The sequence below is a fragment of the Mustelus asterias genome, chromosome 16 (assembly GCF_964213995.1).
Source record: "Mustelus asterias chromosome 16, sMusAst1.hap1.1, whole genome shotgun sequence".
In the NCBI taxonomy this organism is placed as follows: Eukaryota; Metazoa; Chordata; class Chondrichthyes; order Carcharhiniformes; family Triakidae; genus Mustelus; species Mustelus asterias.
In genome coordinates this window covers 61,662,230-61,683,698 of record NC_135816.1, presented here as the reverse complement: position 1 = coordinate 61,683,698, position 21,469 = coordinate 61,662,230, and the positions used below count along the sequence as shown (strand labels likewise).

The 21,469-nt window shown below is 43.5% G+C and overlaps 1 protein-coding gene and 1 non-coding gene across 4 annotated transcripts in view; one reads left to right on the top strand and one right to left on the bottom strand.

The window, feature by feature from the left end:
• The first annotated feature begins 5,196 nt into the window (after nt 1–5,196).
• The window catches only part of fam193b (family with sequence similarity 193 member B), a 73,969-nt gene continuing 57,696 nt past the window's right edge, over nt 5,197–21,469 (top strand). For 2 of the 3 annotated variants that reach the window (XM_078231177.1, XM_078231174.1), the window contains exon 1: nt 5,220–5,516. In XM_078231177.1, the coding sequence (XP_078087303.1) occupies nt 5,331–5,516 (186 nt within the window). In that variant the 5' untranslated portion in view covers nt 5,220–5,330. Of the gene's footprint in view, nt 5,517–21,469 lie in introns of all 3 variants that reach the window. The other variant, XM_078231175.1, reaches the window with a different exon arrangement.
• LOC144505680 (U6 spliceosomal RNA) lies at nt 19,772–19,880 on the bottom strand. The gene has a single exon (XR_013499835.1). It is a non-coding gene; the product is annotated as a U6 spliceosomal RNA (small nuclear RNA).

The window sequence follows — 21,469 nt, the reverse complement described above, 5'->3', positions numbered from 1 at the left end:
TGTTACAGTAAATGTTTTAAAATGTGAAATCTTGCTTTACCATTCTTTCTGCTGGTAACTGGAAGTTCAAATCACATTTTTAAAGTTGTTGGTCGCTATGGAGATCCCAGCAGACGCCCAACTGAAAATACATTCCTTTGATCCCTCACCCACCTATTACTATTTAAAGGCTACACCAAGCAATTTTCAGGTGATGTATTTTTATATTTCTTTTGTTGCTGCAGAGTGAGTGGAAACGTTGTGTTGACTGTGGGAAATGTTTGGAAACATTTTTGGATTCACAGTGGAGTGGGGCTAGTCTTTGACGAAGGCCAGAAGAATTGGAAGGGTTGTCAGAGGAAAGACTGCTTTCAGCAGTGGGGATTATAGTTGCAGTTCCTCTTAGACTGCAGCACTGACAGTGAGAAGGAGCCTAGGCAGCAGAAAGAGCAAGTTGTGTGCTGAGAAGGAGGAGAGAAAATGTATCCAAAGATGTGCAGGTTAGGTTGACTGGCCATGCTAAATTGACCCTCCTGTCAGGGGGATTAGCAGGGTAAATATGTGGGGTTATGGGAATAAGGCCTGGGTGGGATTGTGGTCGGTGCAGACTCGATGGGCCGAATGGCCTCCTTCTGCACTGTAGGAATTCTATGGATTCTGTGAGGAGGAGGGCTCTCAATAGAAGGTTTTTTGCCCACCCAGGGTCTTCAGAGAACATTTCTCTGCCTCTACTTCAACCAGGAGCAGTGACCATGGTGGTTATGTTTCACCAAGGAGGTGGTTGCTGAATATTGTCACTTCGTACAACCAAGCCTACAGCTTTGAGGCCATCAAGATCACCATAGTTCTCAATTTCCATGTGAGAAAATGAGGCCTTATCAATATTTCACTGTTTGTGATTCAATACTGCATCAGGGAAGTGACAGAGGCCCAGTCGAGAAGGAGAGGAGCCTTCATTGACTTCTCCCTTACCAGGAAGAAGTGTGGCTTTGCAGTTAACAGGATTACCAATGGTACACCATTGGCTGAACATACATGATTCTGTGAGGTTCCCCTTCCCCCCCCCCTCTACTTCCTTGCCCCAGCTTGAGAAAATGTACCCCAACTTCAAGGCCTGCCATCCCATGAACGCACAATGATCATCCATCGAAACGCTACATCTGGTTCATGATGTCCTGTCTCTGCTGACGACCCCTCGACAGCACTGCATTGAGAGCCATGCTGCCTGCAGGAATGATGTAGAACAGACCATCAGCATCCAAAAATGGTTCTACTACCTGGACTATTTGGGAGAAGTCCTCCAGTACTTGCTGGAGCTGGTGTCCACCTCGGTATGCCGTTTTCTCTATAGTTTTACTCCCATCAAATTGCAACTCTTACGACAAGGCGTGTAGAAGACATTTTGGGAGAAGGAAGGAAGGAGGCATCAAATGCCACTTTGCTGTAGATGGATTGGCTGTGAGCATTTCAGCAATCCAAGAAATCTGCTAGGGCACAGATTGCTGGACTGCTGACAGAGTTTGCATCCCCCTTTGAATACTGGTATCTGCGACCATGCTGACAGGTTTCTGACCATGGCAACAAGCAGAGATCACATGATCTTATTCTGAACTTTAACTGCAGTACCCAGTCAGCAGGGGCTTCTGCTTGTGCTGCATTGGAAATGGAGACACCGCCTCGCAACATGTTTGATCCACAGTTTCCCCTCTTTTCAATCCAAAATTCTGTAATAAAAGACACTACTAGAAAACCATTCTATAATAAGTTCTTCCAACAACATTTCCAATAATACATACAAAACTGCACTATCCACCCTTGTTCATTCCTTTAGGGCTGCCCTGTCATATGTTTACCTCCTATGCAGTGCTCCTGCTGCAACTAAAGCTGGTGGAAGGCTGCAAAACCCATTGGAGGAAACTGTAGATGGCCTTGAAGAACAACTTTGAGTATCTCTGGACCTTGACCCAACTTCGGACTGCATCACCTTGCATGGCCAGAAGTGGTCTGGTCTTGTTGGCTGAAAGGCAACAGTAAAGTCACAGCAGTGGTGTGAGCACAAGTACTGTCATCCTGTGGGATGTCATCAGATCTTGCATCATCCAGCCTCTGCTTCTCTTCTGGGGGAGCGTTTCAGCAATCCAAGAAATCTGCTGGGGCACAGATTGCTGGACTGCTGACAGAGTTTGCATCCCCCTTTGAATACTGGTATCTGCGACCATGCTGACAGGTTTCTGACCATGGCAACAAGCAGAGATCACATGATCTTATTCTGAACTTGAACTGCAGTACCCAGTCAGCAGGGGCTTCGGCTTGTGCTGCGTTGGAAATGGAGACACCCACCTTCAGTCACTGCATCATGAGTTGGTTATTCCTTCACTGTTGCTGGGTCAAAATCCTGAAACTACCTTCCAAAGAGCACTGTGGGTGTACCTGCAGTGTTTCAAGAAGGCAGCTCAGCACCACCTTCACAAGGACAATTAGGGATGGGTAATAAATTCTGGCCTAGCCGGTGATGCTCATATCCCATGAAAGAATTTTAAAAAGAGAGTTTCCTGGAGCAGGTCTCATCTGTGACCTGGTCTTGTGGGAAGTTGTCATATGCATGGCCCTTACCACCTGTCCTGGTTGGAGCCAACTTGTGCCTGGTGACTCGCCACATGCTGATCCCATTGAATCCCTACAGTGCAGAAGAAGGCCATTTGGCCCATCAGGTCTGCACCGACTCTGTGAAGATCATAGTCAGCATTGATAGCTTGTATGTCTTATGAATGCTGTTCAGAGAGTCACGTCTGGTGATGATCCGGTCCAGCTGGTGCCAATGCCCTGCTCTTGGATGTCTCCAGGACGCGTCGCATGGTTTGTTCTGAAATAAGATATTAGTCACACAACTCATGGCAACAGCAAGGCTCAAGTAGTCTCTGTCCATTCTCATTTATCTTCCCCAAGCCATAATATCCAAGCCCACGGGCCATATGTCCAGATGTTCTGTCTTCAGAGATTCTGCTGATTGCAGTTTTACTCTCTTCTTGGAACTGATCTATCATCTGTTAGTGGAGCATGGATATCATGAGTTACCCCTGATCAATGGTAGAGATGTCAGTGAGAGTTGGTAAATGGTAGAGAGGTCAATGAGAGCACGCCCTCCATCCCGGACGAGCAGTCAGGTTCTGCATGGACCAGCTGGCGGGGTATTTGCAGACATCTTCAACCTCTTTTTACACCAATCTGAGGTCCCTACCTGCTTCAAGAAGATGACCATCATCCTGATACCAAAGAAAAGCCAGGCAGCGTGCCTTAATGACTATCATCCCATGGCTCTGACATCCATCATTATGAAGTGCTTCGAAAGGTTAGTCATGGAACAAGTCAATTCCTGCCTACCCGACTGCCTGAATCCACTACAGTTTGCCTATTGCCACAAGAGGTCCACAGCAGAAGCCATCTCCTTGACCCTACATTCAACCCTGGAACACCTAGATAACAAAGACACCTATGTCAGGCTCCTAGTCATAGACGACAGCTCAGCCTTTAAAGCCATTGTTCCTACGAGACCTGTGTCCAAACTTCGTGGCCTGAGGCTTGGCTCTGCCCTCTGCAACTGGATCCGAGACTTCCTAACCCACAGACTGCAGTCAGTGGGAAGAGGCAATAACACCTCCTCCACGATCACCCTCAATACTGGTTCTCCGCAAGGCTGTGTCCTCAGCTCCTTACTATTCTCCTTATACACTTATGACTGTGGCCAAATTCCCCTCCAACTCAATTTTCAAGTTTGCTGATGACACCACCGTTGTGGGTTGGATCCCAAACAATGACGAGACGGAGCACAGGAAAAAGATAGAGAATCGAGTGAACTGGTGCGACAATAATCTCTCCATCAATGTCAAGAAAATGAAGGAGATATTCGTCGACTTCAGGAAGCATAGAGGAGGTCATGCCCCTGTCCCCATCAATGGGGATGAAGTAGAAATGGTCGAGAGCTTCAAGTTTTTAGGTGTCCAGATCACCAACAAACTACTGGTCCCTCCGTGAGGGCGATATAGTCAAGAAAGTCCACCAACGCCTCCACTTTCTCAGGAGACCAAGGAAATTTGGCATGTCCACTACAACTCTCTCCAACTTCTACAGATGCACTATGGAGACATTATTTCTGGTTGTATCACAGCTTGATATGGTTCCTGCTCTGTCCAAGACCGCAAGAAACTACAAAGGCTCATGAATGAAGCCCACTCCATCACTCAAATCAGCCTTCCATCCATTGACTCTGTCTACACTTCCCGCTGCTTTGGAAAAGCAGCCAGCATAATCAAGGACCCCATGCACCCCCGACATACTCTCTCCCACCTTCTTCCGCCGGAAAAAAGATACAAAAGTTTGAGATCTCGTACCATCCGACTCAAAAACAGCTTTTTCCCTGCTGCCATCAGACTTTTGAATGGACCGACCTTGAATCAAGTTGATCTTTTTCTATACCCGAGCTATGACTGTAACACTATATTCTGCACTCTCTCCTTTCCTTCCCTATGTACGGTATGCTTTGTCTGGATAGCGTGCAAGAAACAATACTTTTCACTGTATACTAATACATGTGACTATAATAAATCAAATCAAAACATCAATTGCAGTTTCACGAGGATGCTGTCTGGTATATTGAAATAGGAATATTGACAAAGACTGGAAAAATTGGGGCTATATTTATTAGAACATTACAGATATCACGGAGTTTTATGATAGAAATCAAAAGAATGTGCAGGGCCGGTACAATCTTTTTGCTTCTTGGGGTGATGGTTGGCAGTTAATAACAAGGAGCAGTAGGGAACAAGTAGATTAAACATTTTAATAAGAGCACCGAGGCTGTGAGGCAGGAGAAACCTCTTGTGTAAGGCTGCAAAATCACTTCCAGTGTTAATGGGTGCAACTATTGTCAGTAATCAAGATTTGATGTGTGGCTTAACGGAAGAGGGAGATAAAGGACACGGGTAAACGTAATTCGGACGGAGAGGAAATGCCGACATGGACTAGTTTGTGTTGTAATGTCTGCATCTTCATGGCTGTGTGTGCTCAGTTTGAATCACTTGGCTCCATCCAGCTGCAGTTCGTGCCACCTGCTGCCTGTATGAAAGATGGCCGCTCCGCATTTGCCTGTGACACTTGGGACGCTTTTTTTTGCCTGCTTCCGGTTGACGTCCTGCCTGCCCCCCGTCCCCGTTCGCTGGGCGCCATATTGGATTGTGTTTCCCTGGAGCGCGAACGGTTTGTGGCGGAGCCGCGGGCGGAGAGAGAGGGAGAGGGAGCGGGAGTTAAACCCGGATCGCAGTGAATCGGGAGCGAGTAAAAAACCGGAGCCAGGGATGAGCTGCGCCGAGGAGAAACGCGTCGACGGCCGGAGGAAGAAGAACAAACGGGGGCCGGGGAACGGCGGCGCGGTCCCGGGAGAGAGCCGCAGCCCCAGTCCGGCGGAGGAAGCTCCGAGCCCGGCGCTGGGCGAGCAGCCGCGGGCGGGGATGGAGCCGGGCCCAGGCTGGAGCGGGGAGCAGGTAAAGAGCAGAGACCACCCCGCACTCCCGGGAAGGGGACCGTGTGTGTGTTTGGGATGGACTGTAGATTACGGCGGGCAGACCCAGCCGCCGCTGGGCCGCGGTTCAACATCATTTGAATTTTATTCCGCCGCTGTTTTTTTTTCTGGTGATGGGGAGAGTGGAGCTGGGTGGATGGTCGGGAGGTGGGGGAGGGAGGCAGAGGGTGGATCGGCTGCCTGAAGCTGGGGTCAGGTCCATATTGACTGATGGAGGAGAGAGCCCCCATCTCTACCTACTGCAAATGGAGACGATGCTGATCAACACGGCGCCGTCTAAACCATTTCACTGTCTGAAATCTGTTTTAATATTTACACACAAGAATTCCTTCAAGTGCTGTGTTTCTGACTATGGGTACTCACAACAGTGGCTAGCTGCTTCCCCTGTTTTTTAAAAAAGGTAATGGAAACTGAAACCGACTTCTTTGTTAGAAGGTGTGCCTTTCAACTTGTAAGATACACACAGACATGAGAGTCGGATGTTTTCTTTGGTCCACTTGGAGGGTTTATTGTCATCATTTTGACACGGGACTGTCTAGTTTTGAACCAGTGGAGTGTTTGGCTCCATTGGTGTGTGTTGGTAGTTCACTGTTGTCAATTCGTTATTGTGCAGGAGCAGAACTGTATCCTTGAGCAATCAGTTACTGAATGAATTGGACCCTTTCAGTTGTGGATTAGTTCTAGTGGAACTATGAATTTTGAGCTTTCTCAAGCGTATTGCTTTGGATTGACAACATGAGTAAAAATAAAAAGACAAAAGGTTGGAAATGGCACAGCAAATCCATCAGCATCTGAGACTGAAAGGTAGTTTAGGTGTTGGGCCTTCAGAGTTGAATCACTAATTTGAATGAAGATCTGCACTTAAATATTAACCATTTGTTCCTTCAGACATTGATTATTCATTCAGTGCTGTCAGATTCCAGAGTTTTAGTTTTGAATTTATAGCACACATTTTTCCCTCTGTTCACTATTAACATGGTAAATGGCATTCTAATGGACATTATCTGTCATCTAATAATTATTATAAATACTGTTGCTTATGGACAGTATGTAGTGCTACATGGTATCCGAATCCTATGATTTTGAAATTGTGTACAAAGCCTCCTTTGCTATAAATAGGGCCACGTATGGACCAGAAAAATATACGCTACTTCTTTGGATTGATTATCAATCTGATAAACTGGTTATTGGAATATATGAACATTTTTTCTTCAGCGTTGAGCAGTGGGAAGGGCCATGGATGGAATGCACCCAGTGTCTCATACTTGATCGCATGCACCCAAGACAATGTTTTACTAGTAGTTTCACTTGTCTCTGCCTCAGATGCTCCTTAAAATTCAGTTCTTTGACAAAGATTTTGATCACTACCCTGAAGTGACCGTGTGAGGTTTGGTGTTGAATTGTTTTTGATTAGGCTCCTGTTGAAGTGCTTGCGGATGTTTTGCTGCATTGAAAGTGCAATATGGTGGTGCATGGTGGCACAGTGGTTAGCAGTGTTGCCTCACAGTGCTAGGTATCCGGGTCCAATTCCGGCCTCGGGTGATTGTCTTGTGTAGAGTTTGCACGTTCTCCCTGTGTCTGCATGGGTTTCAACTGGGTGCTTCAGTTTCCTCCCACAGTCCAAAGATGTGCGGGTTAGGTTGATTGGCTATGCTAAATTGCCCCTTAGTGTCAGGGGAATTAGCAAGGTAAATATGTGGAGTTAAGAGGATAGGGCCTGTGTGGGATGTTGTCAGTGCAGGGCCAAATGGCCTCAAACGCTGCTTGGATTCGATGATTCTACATAAAAGCAAGTCAGTTTTCATACACTTTCTTTTGGGGTTTTGTCATTCAGTAAAGGAATATGTATTGCTTTACTGAATTTGGATGTTTGTCTGGTGCTGTGGCCATGCTCTGCACTTGACGGTGTGTCTGTAGTTGGGGAATGGTATTCTGCAAGTCAAATGTAACCAGCTTTGCGCTCTGTATTCTATTCTACACGAAAGTGACTGAAATAAAGCATGTATCAGGCACTTGCGCATGAGCTTCATGCCAAAAAAAGTTTGCTAGTTATTTCAGGTTGTCTGACGGTCAGATTTAGTCTGCTTCTGAATGCAGACAGTATTGTTGTGTGTTGACTTCTGGGAATCTAAATAAAATTTCTCTCTATTATGCATATAGAAATTTATCTTGTCCACTGAATAATTTCACTCCCACCTCCTTGATTTTTGAATTCCCTGTCAATCTCTTGGTTAGAAATCTATGATCCTGAGTTGTTGTATGCACAGAACTGATGTATGGCAGGATCATTGATGTAATTATATAGAAATTTGCTCCATATCAGGGTGGGTATGGTTTTTCATCTGGTGATGAGGACCAAATTGAGTTAGTATGACTCGGGTTGATTTTCAATCTCAACATGTGTATGCCGTATGTGTACTATAGTTAAGACAAGTGATCCGTCAAGGTGCAGTATCCTCCACTGTTCACGTAATCCGGTTTTTGCAGTATTCTTTCCCAGCAGCTTCTTCACTCAGTGGCATTTTAATCAGTGAGTGCTGTGGAGCTGTGTGCTTGCTGATTGTAAGTAACACCAGCTGGTTGCCACAGCAGCTGGTCTGGCAGATACAACATGTTTTATCCATACACTTTAATTCAAATCCTAATTTTAAAACAATGCTGTGGTTTGGAGTGTAGGTTAAGTTATGGTTTATTAATTGGAATATGAATTCCTCCTCTCTGCAGTCCAGTCATTGCTCTTCATTGTACCAACTGGTAACTTTCCTTAGGTTGGTGAAGTTTGAAGAGTGGCACTTCACCACAACAAGATTTGATTGAATTGGAAAAGCACCCAGTTAAAATGAGGCTGCTGGTGATTGGAGTGCTTAGCTAGCACTGACCTACATCTCCAAGAAGTGTGTGCTCCACAGCTGCCTTATTTTTTTGGCTTTATTGTGCCATTAATTTACCTGCCCATTCTGTTGGCCATTGTTCAGACCTTTGCCAGTGTTTGCCTGAGCTAGCTGTTGGAATCTGCATCACAGCAGCATTGCAAAGAATTGCCCAAGTTTTTTTTAATTATTTGGCTGTGTGGAGGAATCTGGCTTCTTACAAATTCTTATAGTTAAAAAGAGCTTGATCTCAAGCTGCTGTTGCTCTGCTGTTGCATCATGATTGGTGTCCCTATAAACAAGACATGTGTGGGTTTTGCTTAGTGATGGAATTGTGATACTGAGTTAGCCCGGGGCAAGTATGATGGCTGTATAGTTGATACCTGGTCAGCTGTACACAAATTGATTAGTTATCTCTTGTATTGGACTGGGCTGGTAACATCAAATCAGAGACCATGTTTGGTTCCACTACCTTTAATTCTGTTCGCAGAGATTGGTTTTAGTTCAGTAGTCAGTCTTTTTGGGAATTAATATTAAGCATGATCTTCGGGTAGTGAAAACATTTGCAAGAGATAAATGTGTGTTACTTTTTAAAACATTTGTTACAAAAGCTACATTATTCTAGGATACAATGGAATTGTTGCTTCGGAGTTTAGGGCTCTGCTCTCCTTTTAACTTTGAGCACCAAGCACACATGGTGGTTCCTGCAATATTGCTCGATCTAAACTTTTGTTTTTCTGCAAGGTTTTATTCTTCCAATGCCTTCTAAGACTTGCTAAAATATATACAGCCTGTGCGAAAGCATGGGATGGAAACATCTTTCTCGGGACTGGAGTGGTACAATGAGAGAAAGATCAGCATGTGTGGTCTATCGTGGTGACCCTATGGTTTTTATACACAAGCACGTTGTCTTTTTGCAACTTCTGAGAACCTGACTGAAGTCAGGAAATTGCTGAGGTCCTCTCACTTTACGGCATAACTTGTTTTTGCTTCAAAGCACCATGCCTTAATCCTGATGTGCATCTTGAAAACTAAACTGATCTTTGCAAAATGATTGCTGGCATCAGATCTGACATGCAAGAAAGGAAGTAATTTGGTATATTCTATTTATGTTATGTGTGGGGGTGTTTAATGATCAACAGGGGAGGGTGGAAAAAATAATTTGTCTTTCTTGCATACTTAGAAATAATCACCTGCAAGTAATTGTCTGAGCCAACTCAGTTTGGTTTAAGGATTCAAGAGAATAACAAATGGTCCTAACCATTAACTTATTTGGAAAGTGAAGATTTTATGAAAAAAAACATGCATAATTTAACCCCATGATATAAGCTCTGAAAAATGAGCTTTTCTACAATGCGAGGTGTTAGATTAATGGTTCATGAGTGATGCTCAACCCAAATCTGTTTCATGCTGTCATACAAATCTTTGGATTCTAAAAAGTATACTAGTACATTGGAGTTACAGCCTCCTTGTAGAGAGATCCGGTGACCTAATCTTGACTGCTGAATTGGCCCAGGTTTTTGGAGTACAAATGAATAATTTAAAAATTGGCCCAGTACTTTTTTTCTGATGGTTTGTAAATGTGTTTATAATCAGGGGTTTGTATGCAATATGAATTCAGATGTTCACACTTTGTTCACTGCCCAATGGTGGTCCATATTTTGAGTGATGGAGGAAAAGAGTGAATGAGATGTGGCATGTTGCAGCTGCTCTGAGGCCATTTAACTGTTCAGAATAGCATCAAAGGGAGACTTGGGCCAAGCTGAATTTAAAAATGTTGATAGCATATAGAGAATAAATTTCAGAGCAACCTCTGGCAATCAGATATAGGATGCTGTTCCTATTACCGTAATGAGCTTTCTGTGGTTCAAAAGGCCTGTTTTCGTTCAAGGTATTCGACCTGCAATACGTGAAATCTACCCAAATAATATGTTATATTTTATGGCTTGTATTTAACGAATGGACTCCAAGAGATGCACAGAAATGCTGTTTTGCTGTTAAATTAAGTTGTGAAAATTCTATTCTTCATGTACATGGTGGGTCAAATTGAGCAGTAACATTATCACAAGTTTGTGGAATTTTCATTCCCGAAGGAATTCTTCAACTCGATGATTTAGACTCAATGAATGTCTTCTGCAACTTGATGTTTCTGGAAAAATGCAGGTGTTGGAGAACAATGTTTGCTCGAGGTCCCAACTGCCTTGGGGTTACCTACATGACAGATGATTGAATGACTATCCTTTAGTGGAACTTCTTTTGGTTCACTTAACCTATTAAGTATTTTCTCAGGTCAGGCAGAAGCTTCCATCAACTGTAATGTGTTTGGTATCAATCTGTTGACTTTTGCATTGATATTGACCAATTCTTGGGAGAGTTGTTAGAGAAAGTCCTTTCCTTGGATTGCCTCCTTGCCATGGTAGAAATGCTTAAATGTTTATCCCAAGAGTGATGCCGTCAGGAGTTTTTAAACTCCTAGCAGGGAGTTTATGGGTAAAAGAATAACTAGGGAAAGCGAGAACCACAGTGGTAATTTGTGTGTGGAACCAGAGGACGTAAGAAAGATTCTAAATGAAAACTTTCTGTCAGTGTTCACTAATGAAAGAAATGATGTATATATAGAAATCAGGGATAAGGACTGTGATACAGTTGAAGAAATTACCATAGAGTGGAAGTTCGGTGGGGTCTGACAGGCTTAAAGGTAGATGAAATGGACTGGGTGAATTGAGGCAAGGGGGGAAATAGCCGGGGCACTGGTAATTTTCAATTAATCTCTGACTGCAGGAGAGATACTGGAGGACAGCCAAAGTGGTGCTGTTATTCAAAAAGAGAGGAAGGGATAAACCAGAAAACTACAAGCCAGTCAGTCTAACCTCAGTGGTGGAAAAACTATTGGAAGCAATTTTGAGAAACAAAATTAATCTGCATTTGGAGATGCAAGGGTTAATCAAGAAGAGTCAGTATGGTTGGGAGATCATGTCTGACCAATTGATTGAATATTTTGAAGAGGTGATTTGATTTATTATTCTCTCATGTATTTGTGGACAGTGAAAAGTATTGTTTCTTGCGTGCTATACAGACAAAGCATTGTGTACATAGAGAAGGAAAGGAGAGGGTGCAGAATTTAGTGTACATTCATATTTAGGGTGTAGAGAAAGATCAACTTAATGTGAGGTAGGTGCATTCAAAAGTCTGATGGCAACAGGGAAGAAGCTATTCTTGAGTTGCTTAGTACATGTCCTCAGACTTTTGTATCTTTTTCCTGACGGAAGAAGGAGGAAGAGAGTATGTCTGGGGTGCATGGGGTCCTTGATTATGCTGGCTGCTTTCCTGAGGCAGCAGGATGTGTAGACAGAGTCAATTGTTGAGAGGCTGGTTTACGTGATGGATTGGGCTATGACCCTGAGTAGTTTCTTGCAGTCTAGGACAGAGCAGGAGCCATACCAAGGTGTGAATATGAATTCAATGCATTTGATGTCCTCTTTGACTTTAGCAGAGAGTGATGGTCAACAGGTGTTTTTCTGACTGGAAGTGTGTCCAGTGGAATCTTCCAGGGATCATTGTTGGGGCCCTTGCTGTTTGTGGTTTATATAAATGATTTGGACGAATATAGGCGGCACGGTAGCACAGTGGTTAGCACTGCTGCTTCACAGCTCCAGGGACCTGGGTTCGATTCCCCGATTGGGTCACTGTCTGTGTGGAGTTTGCACATTCTCCTGGTGTCTGCGTGGGTTTCCTCCGGGTGCTCCGGTTTCCTCCCACAGTCCAAAGATGTGCGGGTTAGGTTGATTGGCTATGCTAAAATTGCCCCATAGTGTCCAGAGATGCATAGGTTAGAGGGATTAGTGGGTGGGATATGGGGGTAGGGTCTGGATGGGATTGTGGTCGGTGCAGACTCGATGGGCCGAATGGCCTCTTTCTGTACTGTAGGGTTTCTATGATGATCTATGAGGAGGGTTGATCAGTAAGTTTCCGGATCATATGAAAATTGGTGGGGTGGTAAATTGTGAGGAGGATAACCTTAGATTACAGGAGGATACAAAGGGGCTGGTCAGATGGAATCAATCTGGATAAATGTGAAGTGATGCACTTGGGCAGGACAAACAAAACAAGGGAATACATGATGAATGGCAGGACTCTGGGAAACACTTGAGGATCGGTGGGACCTTGGATTACATGTACATCAGTCCCTTAAGGACAGGTGGATAAAGTGGTTAAGAAGACCTACAATATACTTTCCTTTATTAGCCAAGGCACAGAGTTTAAGAGCAGGGAGGTTATACTGGAACTGCATAAAACGTTGGTTCGGCCTCAGCTAGAGTATAGTGTGCAGTTCTGGAATCCACATTATAGGAGGGATGCGAAAGCACTGGAAAGGGTCAGAGGAGATTTACCAGGATGTTACCTGGGCTGGAGTGTTTTAGTTATGAAGAGAGATTTAATCAACTGATGTTGTTTTCCTTGGAGCAGAGGAGACTGGGGAGGGGTAAACTCTCAAAACGTGAGTGAGATGTATAAAATTGAGGGACAGAGATGGGGTAGACAGGAAAAAGCTTTTCCGGTTGATGGAGGGATCAGTGACTAGAGGGCAGAGATTTAAGATAAGGGGGATGAGGTTTAGAGGGGATGTGAGGAAAAACCTTGTTATCCAAAGGGTGATGGAAACCTGGAACACTCTGCCTGAAAGAGTAGTGGAGCTAAAGACCCTCATAACATTTATGAAGTATTTAGATGTGTACTTGCGAGGCCAAGGCATATACAGGTTATGGGCCAAGTGGGATTAGAATAGTTAGGTGGCTTATGTTTGACCAGCGCTGACGCGATGGGCTGAAGGTCTTTTTTTTTTGTGCTGTATACTTCTGACACTGACACCCGTGATGGTAAAGTCGGAGGGAGGTACCAAACAGAGCGCAATCCAAAACAAGCCCTCAGTGGCAGATCAGGCAGAAGATACTCGCAGACTCATAGAATCCCGAGAGTGCAGAATGAGACCACTTGGCCCATTGAGTCTGCACCGACCGCAATTCCACCCAGGCCCTATTCCCATAACCCCATGTATTTACCCTGCTATCCCATAGAATCCATGACCAGTAACACAGACTCGCATGGTATCAGCGGCTGCAGTGGTGGATGAAGGCTGCAGCAGTAGGGAGATCCCCAGTTGTCGAGGTTTGCTTGCCACTGGAACTTGACCTACCATCTGCAAGGACAATGATGGGCAATGGCATACCCACATTAAAAGTTGTCCTACACCAGGCATCTGCTTAGAGCAAATGAATCTCGACTGGGGCAAGTCCGTGAGATCTGGAAGTCCCTGGCTTCGGAATGGCATGGAGGCAGTGAAGTTTGATTGGGTCGTCTCGCTCTTGGAATAAGAGCAAGAGAGCATTTTGGCAGCTTTCATCATAACTGAGCAGCCCTCTTCAGGATCCACCTTGCTAATCCCACATGGGGAAAGGACTAGAAATCGTGCCCCAAAAAATAGTCTGTTCCATTTGCAATCTGGCTGGAAAACCGCTTCCAGCATGCCCATCTACCTGCAATTTTGGAACCTGGAATGTACGAACCCTCATGGAAAATGAGCAAAACAATTGACTGGAATGGAGAACTGCCCTTTTTGCCTCTAAACTTAGGCACTTTAACACTGATGTTGCTATCCTGCAAGAAACCTGAAGGGCAGCTGAGGGAATATGGCAGTGGTTTACACTTTCTGGAGCGGAAAACTCAAGGGTCAGCCCAGAATACATGGGATTGGATTTGCCATCAAGAACAAATTCATCAGCCAACTCTGGGCGCTTGCCATCTCTGCTCTCTCGAAAGAGAATCTCTAAGCCATGCTTGACTTTTTGGCGGAACCGTAGAGAAGAATTGATCTCAACCTCAAAAACATTCTGTCCTTGACCAACCTGGCCCAAGGCAAGATCTGATCTCTTCCTTCATCAAGGTAAACGGAGGAGCCCTCTCACATTTCCCCTACCTGGGGAGCCAACCCTCATCTAAGGCTGACAGGAGACCCAACAACGTATCCAACCTGCGGGTGCCACCTTCAGACATCTAAGGATGAGGGTCTTTGACTGTGGCACCAAGATCCTTGTGTACAAGGCAATTGTCTTCCTAACACTTTTTTATGGCTCAAAAACCTGGACTAAGTACAGATGTTCCTCAAGGCCCTGGAGAGGTACTATCAACACTGTCTGAGACAGATTCTCTACATCAACAGGTAGGACAGGCATACTAACATCAGTCAGCTTCCTTGAAGAAGCCAAGAGCACCAGCATCAACGCCATGATCATCCAAAACCAAACCTCTGGACCATCCATGTGCTTCGGATATCAAGAGTTTCGGCTGCAAAAACAAATCTTCGCCCAGCTCAAGGAAGGCTCCCCAACAAGTGGAGGACAAGGGGAGCACTTCAAAGACACCCTGAAGGCTTGCATTAAGAAATGGAATATAGCCGTGAACCCCTGGGAGACCCTTGCTCAAAAGAGACCTAGTTGTAGGAACCTCCTGATTGAAGGGACATAATTCTTCGAGGACACCCAACTGCAAGAGGAATCCTGGAGAAGGAGCCTGAGGAAGGAATACCAACAGTCCAGAATCCAAGGATCGAACCTATCTCTGGGAAACAACTGCCAAGGTGTGGCTCTCGGATCAGGCTCATCCGCCATGCAAGGCCCCATAGAATCTATGATCAGTAACAACAGTTTCTTAGATGGATAATTATATGATTGACGAAGAAGGCAGAAAAAGTATGGACAGGATGAAATGGAAGAGAACCACCTATTTTTAATGTTAAGTTTCCTTAAATGGATAAACTGGCCTGTCCTGCTAATATAAGCAGGAGGTTTTAATTAATTTTCATATAGGAAAGTAAGTACAATAGGAACTACATTTGGCTGTCAAAAGAGACATTTGGGCACTTAGGACAGGAGCTCCAGTTATGTCAGCTCAATCTATGTGGCAGTTTTTCTAGAAATCCAGTTGTTCCATTACCTAAAATCTATCATTAATGCCGTCTGAATTTTTGTGCCATGAACTCTTGCATGTGATGTTGTTGTGTTGTCCAACATCAATTTTCTTCTGCCTGACATAAATCAGCTTCACAATGAACAAAATATTATATTCAGTTATTTCTATTCTCTTCTTTCCAGTGTCAGATAATACTGTTCCATGTGTGTAGGAGCAGCGTTTGGGGATTCCCATTAAACCATACTGTGACTTATTTTACACATTGCAAAAATGACATTAAGCCCCGACAGAATACATAATGTCACAGATGACTGCTTTTTTTCCCTGTGATGAGTTGTAATGAGGCAAGTGCTGCACGATGTGCATATGCAGAGCGGTAGAAATAAGCAGACCAAATGTTTCCCATTATTCATTCTGCGCAATAAATTAATGAGTGATGGAGTCTCCCGCCAACTCAATGAATGCATCAGCAGTAAACTTAAAAAGACAAGGAATTAATTATTGCAATTGTCTGTTCTAAGTCACATTACCAAATTGTCATTTTTATTTTTGCATTTGTGCATCATGTAATGTGTATTTTTGGGATTGAATGCAGGTTCCAGCAGCAATTTACAGCAGATGAGGGATTTGTTTGTAATTGTTTTCCACCTTGATCTTTAAAGGCCAGCGTTTTCTTTTATGGAGTTTAGTAACTCAGGAAAATTTCACAAGATTATGAAGAAAACTGGGTTTCCAGAATTCTTGGAACACCAAGTTAATAGATTTCTTAAGTAGTATACTTAGATATTCTGTTGCTGGGTTTACTCTTGAGCAGCAGACAGGATGGGTGGAGGGAGGAAAGGGGTTTCAGAAATGCACGAGGGTTTAGACAATGTCTTCAAACAATTTTCAAAAGCTATTGATGCATAGTACATTGACTACGATGTTTGTGTCTGATGAATCCAGTGACACTCTGAAGTAAATCAGACTTTTGAGAAATGTGACCAAGCTGTTGATGCTTTCTCATTCAGGGTTCCTCAGGTACTTAAGTCATGCAGACTACATATTCTTTACTTGGTGATCACAGTAATGTTCCTCACCCCACCCCTGCTCCTACCACAGGACTGGCTTTCTACATTTTGGTTTATGAACCACTGAATTGGAGCAAGCCATGGCACCAGTCAGCAGTTAGCACCAGGTGATGGTTTGGCTATGTTGAAAATTTGATTTTGTTTTTAAGATGCTTACAAGATGTAAGAAATTACAGAAATCCTATTTATCTCATGATCTTAGTCAGGATTTCCCAAACTTTGAGTGGCAGAACCCCTAGTGATCTCCCAAGAGCATCAGGAACCCCAAAAATTCTTTTAAGTTTGACACTTTTTTTTGCTGCAAAATAGGTGCGGATACAGAAATCAAATGTAAACAAGTATTTTCTAGCTATGATGTATGCATATGTTAGGAATTAGGAAGAAACACAGTAACAAATATATTCGCCAATCCCTGGAAGCCGTAGTCACTTTAGGAGTGAATAATATTGTAATAAGTTTTCATGAAAAAAAATACGGAAGTCTCATGTATTGTCATTTTTAATGGGGGTGGGGTGCTGGAAAGCTGATTCTCATTAGACACGCACCCCTCTCTCATTCACATACATACACACACATACACACTCGTGTCTCGTGCGCCAGCCCCCCCACCTGTTCACCCACCAGTGTTATGTGTGTCATACTGCTCCAACATAAAAATGGAAAACTTTTGTACATAATTTCTGATCAGGGCAAACTGAAACTAATCCAAATATGTTTTCTATATGTTAGCTCAGAGCATTGTTCGGAAGTCCATTGCCATATCATTTTGATTAACCAAGCATGATGTAAAATGTCAGATCAGAATTTTAACAAGTTGTACATGACTAACTGGCTTATGCATCATACATACAGGATGACATGCCGCCTCAGTGTATTATGTAAATGAATGGGTGACACTTAATGTTGCATATAAGATATCAAAGTCACAGTGTTTACTGCAAATGTGTACATGTTGTATAAGTGTCTCAGATTGGGATCTGTGGTCTTTTTATTTCTTGGTCTTTTTCCCATTTTACCACAAAGGAAAGAGCCCTTGTTTGGTCGTGGTTCTGCCACAACCTGTATTTCCCTGGTATCTCATCTAAGTGGATACACTTTTGTGTTTCCCAAAAGAAACTTTGACAGTGGACTATTCAGTCATATAAGCATTATATTGAAGTACAAATTGACTGTTGCCCTTGCATGTGCATTTCCCAGGCATATTACTGGATAGCAATTGAGATTTTATATTGAATTTTTCTTGACCTCCATCAAACTTGAAGCCCAGGTTAATGAGGCAAATGTTAGAACTCAACTGGTGCCCTAATTGACACATAATCGAAAACCTGTGTTTTTGATTTGTTACTACACTGGGAGGTGGAGGGAGGAATGCACAAGTGTCTATACAGTGTTTTCAAATGATTTGTAAAAGCCACTGATGTGTGGTCAGATCACAATCTGAGACTCTTCTGCACCATGCACACAAGTGCAATAAACGCCATTGGTGATTTTGATATTTTGTACACAAGATTAAGCGTCATCCATTCATTTCACTGACTGAGATGGTTGCTGGTTTACCCACCTGAGAAAATGTAAAATAAACTGAGCTTTATTGTAATATTTTAAAATGGAAGTTCCATGAAAGCTAACTGGGGCATAACTGAACTCGGGTGTTTAATATTCATAATACCACTTTTAAGGGAGATGAAATTGGAAAGGTGTGAAGAAATGAGGGATGGTACAAATTAAATGTCTATCACAGAGCCATACAGATATTTATCTATCCATATATCAAAGCATTGAACCTGATAATTTCATGAGCGGTTAAAGAGAAATAACAAAGTATTAGATAACAGATTAATAGTGTTGTGGTCCATCTATCCCCTCATAATCATGAGGGTATTCACTCCTTTTGATCAGTGCAGTCATTTAGCTGCAAAGTTTTAATAAGGGCAGCTATATGTTTGGGTAAATTCATCAACAGCAGTAGCTTCAAACCGATTCACCTTTTGTCCCTTTCTTCACTTCCCAGCTTCAAAAACAAAATTAGAACCATTACCCCAGTTATTAGCTCAGCATTTACTCAGTAGCAAAAGCATCTAATGGGTTATCAGGAAGGAAGCAATTCCAAATAATTTGCAGAGAGGAAGGGCTATACAGTTTGTTGAATTGTGCCCAGTACGATTAATGATCTTTCACGCGATGAGCCATTGGACTGAGGTTCATAATATGTTGTGGCAGAACATCGAACAGTGTTAGACTTGAAGTTGCATGTTAAGGTTTCAAATTTTTTTGCATGGCAAGTTGTTGATATTACTAACATGGAATGTGGGCATTTTTGGCAAGCCAGCATATCACAATCCTAATTGCCCTTGAGAAAACAGTGATGAACCACCAATGTTCATGTATCTTAGACACACCCACAGTACTGTAAAGGGGCAAATTGTAGAATTTTGACCATGACAGTGAAAGAATGACTAACTAGTTCCAAGTTGGGTTGATGTGTAACTTGGAAGGGAACTTCCATGCTTCTGCTGTCCTTGGACTTCTAGATGGTTGAGGTCAGAAGGTGCTGTCAAAGGAGCCCTGGTGAGGTGCTCTGGTGTGTCTTGTATGCACAGCTGCAATTGTGCACCAGTGGCCAAGGCTGTGTATGAGCAGATCTCTCACTCACCTGACAAAGGAGCAGTGCTCCGAAAGCTAGTGGCGTTTGCTACCAAATAAACCTGTTGGACTTTAACCAGTACCTGCTCTTGTGGCTATAGTATTTATGTAGCTGGTCCAGTTAAACGTTGGTTATCAGTTATTAACTCTAAGAATGTTTATGGTGGGGGAGGCTAAACAATGGTAATGTTGTCAAAAATATATATTTAGATTCCCTCTTGTTGTCCAGCACTTCTGTAGTGCAAATGTGACTTGCCACTTTTAACTCCGAGCCCGAATGTTGTCCAGTTCTGTTGTATTTTTGCAAAGACTGCTTAATTATCTGAGGAATTACAGATGGGACTGAACACTATGCAGTCATCAAACATCATTGTTGCTGACTTTGTGATGGAGGCAAGACCACAATGAAGCAGCTGAAGATGGTTGACCAGAGGAACTCCTGATGTCTAGGGCACAGTATCATCACAACAGAGCAAATGAATCATCGACGAGGATGGGTTTCAAACTCATGGATGCAAAGCACAATGGATTAGCAGTTCATCGCCTTAACCTCTCGGCCACCTCGACATCAGGAGCTAGATTTGGATAAGCACATATAATTGCATTTGGTTAGCATGGGGATTGAATGGTGTTATCACACCATGCTCTAACCATTTGAGCTAACCACCAAACTGCATGGAACCGTCACAAATGTGCGTGTCTTCCTCGCACAGGGGTCATGCTAATCTTCTCCCTATCACTCCAATTTTTTAGGATAGGTGTTGCCAAACAGAGCAAAAGCCTGCTGCAAGTGATATTCCCAGGTGGTGTCCCATCCATGTGCTTGCCAGGCCTGGGTCAGTTCAGCTTCCGAGATCAGGCATTTTCAAACTAGAGTGGCCAGAGGCTAAACATTGCACTTCAACTGCCAGCGCAACTTTGAGAAACTTCCCAGCTCCCCGTCAGGGAATTGAATCCGTCTTCCACGTGACAAGTGGGGATTCAAACCACTGTACGTATGAGGAAATCTAAAAGCTCGCACCAAACCAGCCAGGCTAAGATGATTGACCTCAACGACCACAATCATCATCCTTTGTACTCAACCAGTGGAGACTTCTCGCCAGATTCCTATTTGCTTCATTTACTCAGGCTCTTTAATGCCACACTTGATCAAAAGCTGCTTTGATGTCATGGGCAGTCACTGTCACTTCACCTGGGAAATTCCGTTCTTTTGTCCAATTTGGGCCAAGATTGTAATGAGATCTAAAGCTGAATTACTCTGTTGACAACACGTCGCATCCATTTGCGATGATTGGGAGTAGGCTGATGGGGCAGTAATTGGCTAATTGCATTTGTTCTGCTCTTTGTAGACAGGAGATACCTGGACAGTTTTCCACATTGTTGGATAGTTGCCAATGTTGTAGCTGTACTGGAACAGCTTTACTAGTGGTGCAAGTTCTGGAGCACAAGTGTTATGCATTACAGACAGGATGTGGCTGAGAATCACAGCCGTGATTCGACAGCCGACACAGCTGTGTCGAGTGAATTCTTGATATCACATGGAGTGGATTAAACTGGCTGAGACTGGCATCTGTGATGCTGGGGACCTCTGAAATTGGCATCTGGGATTTGAGTGCACCAAGTTTATTGGGAATAGAGATCTTAGAGAATTGTACGGCTGGAGGAGGTAGCAGAGAATTAGATGACTACAAGTTGTGGAAAGTGGGAGGCCTGCCAGGAGAGCATTGGAATATTCGAGTACAGAGGCAACAAGACCTTGTTAAGGGTTTCTTTAGCAGGTGAGCTGGGGCAAGAGTGGAGTTGGTTGATGCTATGGAGGTGGAAATGGTGGCAATGCAAATGTCATGATCATGATTGCAAATAGTCTGGTTCAGCTGCAGGTTGTTGCAGGCAGAGGTTTAGAATTGGTGTCGTTATCAAATTCAATACCATATCAGAGATGGAGAGGAAAAAAATGATTGGATTGAGACAGTTAAAAAAGACAAGAAAATATAAATGTTTTGAATTAAATTTTATATTTTTACTATTAAATTTTGAAGGAATAAGATTCTGCTTGTGCAGTAGTTAATTTTCAGTGCCAGACGGACTAAGTAATTCCTATTCCTATCTTTGTGTATATGTTCATGTTGCAAGCACCAACTTCACAATGTTCCATGCGACCACTAATGTGAGGCCCATTTTCATGCAGCTGATGGCAGAGCAGTACAATTTAAACAGCAATTTGGTTGTAGCCGTGCGGTGTTGTTTAACTTGAACTTAGTATCATAGAATCTTTACAGTGCAGAAGGAGGCCATTTGGCCCATTTGAGTCTGCACCGACTGTTGACGAGTATCATACCCAGGTCCACTCCCCTGTCATATCCCTA